General features: G+C 36.8%; 1 protein-coding gene across 1 annotated transcript in view; it reads right to left on the bottom strand.

Moving 5' to 3' along the window:
• The window catches only part of LOC144447226 (immunoglobulin superfamily DCC subclass member 3-like), a 40435-nt gene extending 32231 nt beyond the window's left edge, over window positions 1-8204 (bottom strand). Inside the window, exons 1-2 of the mRNA XM_078137128.1 lie at window positions 8162-8204; window positions 4438-4737 (exon numbers count right to left, since the gene is read on the bottom strand). Coding sequence (XP_077993254.1) covers window positions 4438-4663 — 226 coding nt within the window. The 5' untranslated portion in view covers window positions 4664-4737; window positions 8162-8204. The remainder of the gene's footprint in view (window positions 1-4437; window positions 4738-8161) is intronic.
• Window positions 8205-9862: the final 1658 nt, after the last annotated feature.

Raw genomic sequence — 9862 nt, forward strand, 5'->3', positions numbered from 1 at the left:
CTATATACAGTTTTTAAAAATGTTTACCTACTTGCTGATCTATGTTAGGTATACATGTAGGTGTTCATTTGCTGAATGACTATCCAGTTGCCTATCCAAACCTGTTGTTATCTTTGCAATCTATACACAATCATTTGGCTGTTGTTATGGGAGTGGTCATGTTGCTAGACATATTTGCATACACTTTTTGAATGTATGCAAATTTGGGGAAATACCATTTGAGGAAATACTGGCATCTTAATTTGTATCTACCTTCCTGGTAAGAGCGAGCATACAGTAGGACTTATATATCATGACCTTTAGAATAGTGTTTTAAATTCCTATTTTAAATTGTTTACCTTAATGACATCATTTCTTTCTTCTGAGCAGAACCAAACCAATCATGTGGCCAACAATGTTCAATTGTGTCGGGTTTGTTTTGTTTTTAAAAAAAGATACATGTAACCCAACTGCATTTACAAACACACATAAATTAATAACACAATGTAAAATCATTCAGAATGATTCTCAGAAATGATTTTGAAATTTATACCACTGGCAATGCTAACAATCCTTGTTTGAGACATACATGGTCAGTGTCTGTAAGATAAACATTTATCATGCTCACAGGACATTTGTATGTTCTTAGACATGATTGGCCCAGGCTCACAGGACATTTGTGTGTTCTTAAACATGATTGGCCCAGGCTCATAGGACATTTGTGTGTTCTTAGACATGATTGGCCCAGGCTCATAGGACATTTGTGTGTTCTTAGACATGATTGGCCCAGGCTCATAGGACATTTGTGTGTTCTTAGACATGATTGGCCCAGGCTCATAGGACATTTGTGTGTTCTTAGACATGATTGGCCCAGGCTCATAGGACATTTGTGTGTTCTTAGACATGATTGGCCCAAGCTCATAGGACATTTGTGTGTTTGGTGTTTTTCACAGATGAAAAAATTATGGGGGTGGCTAATGTGCATGTAAGTCAGAAATACGGTGTGTAATGTGTTGAATTTGCAGTTATGAATTATACAATACATGTATGTCATCGCTCAAGTGGGGTATTGCAAAATGGCGGCCTTACTCGTATTTTGACAATGTTTACACCGCAAATCACATCTAAAATAGATCATTTACAACTGTAACCAAAACAGAATAATTATTCTTTGAGAATAGGTATATTTTTTTACGCTTCCATTAAAATTTATCGGTCAAAAACTTGACATGACAACATACTTCACGTACGTACTTATGTACTGACATACGTACCTGCAGTCCACAGTGTACATTAACCATAAAGAAATGTCCACACACACTAGCATGTCATGGTTCTGGCAGTTATTGTTGTGAAGAAACATTGTCTAGCTTCCCGGCCAGCAGTAATACAAATGTATGTACTCATGATAAAATTTTAATGGGTTTTCACAGCAATTTTCACTAGTCTGACTGACTAGCATGGTTTTAAAACTACTAATCCGACGGGGAAATTGCACTACATGTAGTCTGGGACCTCAGACCACCATAATCTTTAACTCCTGCTAACTGAATCATTATTAAATACAACAGGAAAGACAAACCACTCTAGAGCAAACAAAGATATCAACATTATAGATCTGTGGAGCTGCTGGAATGAATGTTGTAAAACAAGACAGGTGAAATACATGTAGTATGAGTCAGTGAAAGATTATGTTCATATTATATAACACTTTTTAAAACAGTGAAGTGAAAATATGTTTCAATCCTTTGCACAAATGGTTGACAGTGATACTGATAACTGAATTCTCATTGATATACAAGGTGGCTGTCAAAATAATGACACATACCATTTGGATTGGTGGTTTGCTGGCAATTCCAGTAGATTCACATAAGCCAATACACATCAGTACTGTTTTTTACAAACTATGTGACAATTACACAAACTTACAAATGGTTTTCTCAATCATACTATACATATACATAAGATTTTGCATAATGCAGTCGAAAATCTGACTGGCTATTCCACAACTTATATGGTTTAATTTGTGATGTTGAAGACCCCTCACTATATTAGCATTAAATTTACAGAGATAAAGCCTCACATTCACCATGTGGTGCCATTACAAATATTTCCATTGATTTACACACAGCACACTGAACTGTTTCTGGGAGTACAATGGGTGTTATGAAACCACCTCATCAACCACTCAATACTGATGAATTTTATGACTTGATGAATAGCAATTAAGTACAGACAACAGTGGGGATTGGACACTTACACGTTACGTCATCACTTAGGAATCATCAGTTTACAAATCCAATTTGAAAACAAAAATATGGAAAAGTATGGGTATATAGAATCAACTAAGCCAATTTTGAACTTGTTCAACTGCATGTGAGGACAGGAAAACTTTTAGACAATATCTATCTCCTCTTTAAAGTCAAGCATATCCTATGTCTTAGTCTATCGGTATAAATGTGTCGCTCTCGATCACATTCATGCTTCCTCAATGTTATTTTCAAGTGGATATCGTACTATATTCTCAAGGTTACAGCTAAAATTTTTAATTCGGCAGCCATACTGACTAATACTGCGCATGCTCCATATACTAGAATTATATCGTGATGGCCGTCAAGAAGGACTATATAATAATGTAGCAGTTCAGAGTATTTATTGCCGTTTAGAACAGAAAATGAATAGATTCAAGTACTTACATAGTGAATTTGCAATTGCAACAATAATTGAAGCTGGGGAACTGACAATTTTTATTGAATTATGGTAAGAAAACCATGGAAATAATTGACGAGAGATTTTAGATTGGCCCGGTTCAATAAAAGAATTGTAGCTTTGTTTTTATTTGCAAACCCCGTAAAAAAAATAAAAAGTAAAACAAAAAATGTTCACTCACATAAACAAAATATCAAAAAGAATTGAAAGTATTGTAAATAAAAACAAAATTACAATTATTGCAGCTAAGTGCAGACTGGGTAATATTTTTACACCAACATTGAAAATAGACAGTTTTCGATTAAATTGTACAACATGGAATGAAATATGCAGGATACCATGAAAAGAAAATTTATACAAAGTTACAACACTTGTGGTTTAACTTGCTGTCAAATGTAACAGATAGAGTATATCTTAAGGTTAAGAGAAAAAAATACCGCCAATAGCGTTGTAGCACAACTGTACAGTTTTTGAAAATGTTTATCTATATGGTAGTCCATGCTAACAATAAGTGTTCATTTGCTGAATGACTATCCAGTTGCCTATCCAACCATGTTATCTTTGCAATATATGTGATCATTTGGCTGTTGCTATGGGCGTGGTCTTGTTGCTAGGCACATTTGCATACATTTTTTTGAATGTTTATTCATTTGTCTTTCTATTCCTGTTGTTATCTTTGCAATATATATGATTATTTGGCTGTTGCTATTGGTGTGGTCTTGTTGCTAGGCAAATTTACATACATTTTTTGAATGTTTATTCAATTATCTATTAATCCCTGTTATCTTTGTGAAATACACACCCGTTTGGCTGTTGCTATGGGCATGGTCATGGTTGCTAATGTATTTGCAGACTTTTTTTGAATGTTTACTCATTTGCCTACCAGATGATGTTATTTGACCAAAATATACTGCCATTTGGTTGTTGCTAAGGGCGTGGTCATGGTTGCTATGGCCAATTTTGTCAAAATGTTTTGAAGAAAATCTGCAGAATAACACTTTCAGAAACATCTCACCAAGTTTCAGACTCGGTGACCAAGTACTTTTTGAGATATAAGTTTTGACCAAAAATGAACATTTTTACACCTAATTTGCACATCACTCACAGAATCTTTGTATGCTTAATATTCCTTCGTCCATACATCCCTTGATGCATTCCCATTAAATTTCAACCTAATCTGCTCAGTAGTTTTGGAATTATAGATTTTTAACCAAAAAGACACATTTTTAGCCCTAATTTGCATATCACTGATGAAATCATCATGTCATGAACAAATCTTACTTTACATACCCTTAAGAATGTTCCCACCAAATTTCACACCAATCTGCCCGGTAGTTTCTGAGTTTAAGTTTTTTGACCCAAATCACACACCTGTGATGCAATCATTTTGATTTGAACAATTTCCCAACTAGACACCCAAGGTAAAGGACCCACCAAATATCATGGCAATCGGTTCAGCGGTTTTTGACTTTAAGTTGTACACACACACACACACACACACACACACACACACACAGAAGCTGGGCGATCCCTATAGCACTACTGAACCTCAGTTCAGTTGTGTTAAAAATCATCATTTGGAGATGATTCCAAATAAAGTGAGGGACAGTATGTAGGTACACAAATGTACATGACAGGATATATCTACCCATGCACCATATCACACTCTGCACATTGCACAACATACACATTATATTTATTATAATATCATCATCTTCAAACAAAATTGTGAGATACAAATGTACCTACTTGCCACATGAAGCTCAGCTCTGCTAACTATGGCACCAATGTCATTCCCTGCCACACACTCATAAAGCCCTTGGTCTGACACTTTCCTCTTTTTGTGTTCCACTGTGACAAAATACAGTGAACCATTCCTGAGAACTTGATGGTGGTGATTATTCTCAATAAAGTCACCATCTTTTCTCCATGTTATATTGATTGGTGCTGCCCCATCAGCTGAACAGTCCCACATAAATGGTTGGTCCTTCACAACTATCACATTTTGAGGTTCTTTTGTAAATTCTAACTCCTCTGCGCTGAGTATCCCTGAAAAGGTGAATAGAGATAAAACAAATAATTTTGAACTTTTCTTACCCAACATTCATTGATCAGGGCTTGAGCATATCCATGAAATGCAAACCTTTAATTAAAAATTACCGCCAATGGCGTTGGAGCACAACTGTACAGTTTTGGAGTCATGATGGGTGAATGGTTAGCGTGACTGGCTTGGAATCAACAGGTTGCAGGTTCGAGCCCTGTCGCTGCCTACTGTTTGTTTCTGAGTGGCTAAAGTCCTTGGGCAAGATTTGAACCACGACTGTGCTTCAGTCAACCCAGCTGTATAATTGGGGACCTGGTAGGATGTAGGTTGCAATGTGAAGGCTTTAATCCTATGCGCTTAAATGGCTGCAATGGATTGTATGCTCCCCGGGGAGTTGAGGAAGACTAAAGGGCCGTTGTGCCGTTCTGATCCGAGCCAGGGGTAATAATTGTAAAGCGCTTTGAGCACGGTGTGGGAAAGCGCTATATAAGAACCGAACATTATTACATTATTATTATTATTTTTAAACATGTTTATCCACATGCTAGTCCATGCTAACAATACATGTAGGTGTTCACTTGCTGAATCCAGTTGCCTATCCAACCATGTTGCTATCTTTGCAATATACGCAATCATTTGGCTGTTGCTATGGGCATAGCCATGTTGCTAGATATACTTGTATACATTTTGAATGTTTTTGTTCACTTGTGTATGAATTCCTGGTATTATCTTTGCAATATACGTGATCATTTCGCTGTTGCTATGGGCGTGGTCTTGTTGCTAGGTAAATTTACATATATTTTTTGAATATTTATTCAATTGTCTATGAATCCCTGTTATCTTCGCAATATATGTGATCATTTGGCTGTCGCTATGGGTGTGGTCTTGTTGCTAGGCACATTTGCATACATTTTTTGAATGTTTATTCATTTATCTTCCAATTCCTATTTGTTATCTTTGCAATATACATGATTATTTGGTTGTTGCTATGGGCAGTCATGTTGCTAGGCAAAATTACATACATTTTTTGAATGTTTATTCAATTGTCTATTAATCCCTGTTATCTTCGCAATATATGTGATTATTTGGCTGTTGCTATGGGCGTGGTCATGCTGCTAGGCAAATTTACATACATTTTTTGAATGTTTATTCAATTGTCTATTAATCCCTGTTATCTTTGTGAAATACATAACAGTTTGGCTGTTAACTATGGGCGTGGTCATGGTTGCTAGGGATATTTGCATACATTTTTTAAATGTTTACTCACTTGCCTACCAGAAGATGTTGTTATTTAACCAAAATATACTGCCATTTGGTTGTTGCTAAGGGCATGGTCATGGTTGCTAGGACCAATTTTGTCAACATGTTTTGAAGAAAATCTGCAGAATAACACTTTCAGAAACATCTCACCAAGTTTCAGACTCACTGACCAGGTACGTTTTGAGATATAAGTTTTTGACCAAAATTGAACATTTTTACACCTAATTTGCACATCACTCATGGAATCATTGTATGCTTAACATTTCTTCGTCCATACATACCTAAATGCATTCCCATTAAATTTCATCCCAATCTGCTTAGTGGTTTTGGAATTATAGATTTTTGACCAAAAAGACACATTTTTAGCCCTAATTTGCACATCACTGATGGGACCATCATATCATGAACAATTCTTAGTAAAAACAACCTAAAGAATGTTTCACCCAAATTTCAGCCCAATCTGCCCAGTAGTTTTTGAGTTTAAGTTTTTTTGACCAAAAATCACATTTTTTTACCAAAATCACAAACCGGTGGTAAGATCATTTTGATTTTAACAATTTCCCAACTAGACACCCAAGGTAATGGCCCCACCAAATATCATGGCAATTGGTTCAGTGGTTTTTGACTTTAAATTGTTTACACACACACATCCACACACACACATCCACACAGACAAACAGACAGACAGACAGACACTGAGCGATCCCTATAGCACTACTGAACCTCAGTTCAGTTGTGCTAAAATGGATTACTCAACAAATGTTTGCATTCACTCTCAAATTCAACTCTTTGTAGGTTTTTTTTGCTTCAAAACACATTGTCATTTTTTTTCAGTGATAAGCAGAGCATAGCAAAGTAAAGTGTTGGTGTCAACAGTAATTTGTAAACACCAAAACAAGTCAATGCACAGTTATGTTTTGCAAATGTATGTACATGTTATTTGCCAAATACTGTTCCATATCTTGCTGCGAGAGGTAATTTTTTTGGTATAACAGAGAGCCGGAGGCGAGCCGTTATACCAGAAAAATTACCTCGAGCAGCAAGATGTGGAACAGTATTTGGCAAATAACATACTTATACGTCACCTGCGACTATGAATTCATTTTTGAATGTCTAAAAATGCTGTTTCATTTTAAAATAAAATCACTTCCGCGTTATACTGTTGAGCGTAGTATCATGCACCTCTCTGATAACTGCAATGCGGTTGTTTACATGTCAGCCTTAACTTTACCATCCAATCAGAGTGCGCGTTTGCTCAGTAGTATGACGTAATGTTTACTATTTGCATATCACTCAGCGATATATTCAAACTTATAACCATCAGCTGAAAAATGAGTGTGTCTTTGTTTTGCGTACTGTATTCCATTAAATGTACATAAATGTTCGTGATGTGCTTTGTTGTTCTAGTTAAGCAAAAACTGCACCCTCTGTGGTGGTAATTTTGATATCCTTCATAAATTTAGGAATTCATGTTTACGATCGCGTGACGACCTGTGCGTTCGCCATCACTGGACTTTCACGGTTGTGTGTGGAATTTTTGACTATTTCCCTGTGACATGAAAAGTACAGTTCAAAGACTTGTTACAATGTATACAACGTTGACATTTTGTTCGATTGACCACAAATTTGGCATTGGAAATGCTGGTTATAGCTCGATCTCTAGTTGTCTGCTAGATTTGTTTACAAGGGGACATGCAGTGATCACGTGATACAACAAGCAAAAATACGGCTGTTGGTGAAAAATACGCCTGTGTATCTGCAGGGCTCTCGACCAATCAGAATGCAAGATTGGTGACAGGTGACGTATAAACATAAGTAATACCGTAACTGTACTCCAAAACATCATTTCATTACTGAAGCCTTTTGTTGCTTTCCTAGGTGTCATCAGTCGAAATGCACTAAATTGTCAGGACAGTCAATATATTCAGTGCCTCAACTTGTATTTTGACAACAACTACAAACCCACATAATTGTACTGCATCAAGTTACATCAACGTTGCCAATAAAGCGTTGAATTGATAAAACATTTCACTCTCACTACACGGAAGGTAAATTCTTGCAGAGTGCTTGTTATTATTTTATTTTTAACCGAGATTGACACATATGAGAATTTACCCAGAATAAAGGTCCCTTCCATACGGTCCTCGCAGTACGACGCATATCGCTTACATTTTTTATCAAATTACCCCACCAACTGGATAACCTGTTATTTGTAATGCTACTGGCAGCGTAGACCGAAACACCGCATTCGAGTTAGATATATCACATACTTGTAGTACAAACGTTTATAAATGTTTATGAGAGCACGCTCACGCAGATATTCCGCTGTCATTGAATCAAGAGAAGGTTGGGACCTCTGGATGTGGGCCATCTCCTTCAGCGGTCACTCATCATAATAAACTAGCGTAGTATTATACAGCTTCTGTGTTGCGATCTGATTTTCAGATGAAAATATACCTATAAATATTTTACAACGTATTAATCGTTTATTGTGACAAATTCGTCGTGCTAAGTTGTAGAAAACTGGGATGACGGATGATCGGAAAACAAATGCGATCATCGTTCATGTCACAATGACAGAACGCGTTTTGTACACCGCGTGTTGGTAGTTGTTTACAGTACAGTCCCGCTACGATCATAATCCAATGGTAATGCATGCAATGCAATGGTGACATGTCCATTCTGTAACCCAGTTCCGACATTATCTATGAAAACATTATACATCTACGCTACGGTCATCAGATCGTCCATAGTCAAAATTTCGGTCCTTGGTTTTGGTTAGCACAGCTAAATCACTGACAATACTAATTTTTCAGTGTACAAATTACAATGCGATATCACGATACGCGTCCCCTCCCTGAACTTGAATTTGGACCCCATCATGGCCGCTCACCGTGTCCTCAGTTAACCGAATTCCCATAACACCAATTCCAAAGATTGACTTGCATGATCGATACCTTCCAAAACAAACATCACATATGACACAAACTCGGCTCTGATAATTGATTCGCGGGGGCATTTGCAGGTCATAACACTTCCAATGTCACAGTAAATTTCTCGACAAACAACCATCGAACTAGAACTCAGTCTATTTCGCCATTGGACCGGAGGTCACAAACTCGTCACATCTCTCCAATTCGGTATATCAACACGAAATGTACACACTTACCTATAGGTAATACAATCAAGAGAAAGAGTGTTAGCCACGATCGGAGGTCTGGAGGTTGGTGCGCCATAAATAACCATACATTGGAGTAAGTTTGTAGATAAAAACTTCGCATATAGGAGGATAGCTCTGTGACAATTTGTGTAGGAATACAATTATTGAACGCATTACACATCACAGGAATTGTTTGAGCATCCGCGTAAACAAAATGGTACTACATGCTGCTCTTAGCTCTTCCGTTTGTTTGTAGTACCCATACGGCAGCGATGATATATATTTAAAATTAGGCGAAACAAATTTAGAAATTATAAAAATATAGCATCCGAACACGTTCATAAATATAATTACAACTTCGAATATATTTAACAGCTATTGTGTTATATAATCGCTGGGTTTTTTCTTTCAATCAATTAACGTACAGTAGGAGAGTAAATGTTAAAATAACGTGGTTATTGAACTGCATACAATCAAGCGAACGTATTTCATGACATTTCCCGCGAAAATGCGCATGCATCAAGTACAACTGAGTACAAGGACAAAGGGCCATGTAGGGGTAAATAAAGCAGGTGTCGTGAAAGAGGCAGAAATTCTCCAAGGGGCCCGATGTCGTATACAAGAAATCCACCGCGATAGGTACAGTTAGGCTTATGTGTCACCATGCTAATATTCAGGAATGATGCTGTATTTATAGCAAAACAAGTTAA

This window comes from Glandiceps talaboti, chromosome 16 (assembly GCF_964340395.1).
Source record: "Glandiceps talaboti chromosome 16, keGlaTala1.1, whole genome shotgun sequence".
Lineage (NCBI taxonomy): Eukaryota > Metazoa > Hemichordata > Enteropneusta > Spengelidae > Glandiceps > Glandiceps talaboti.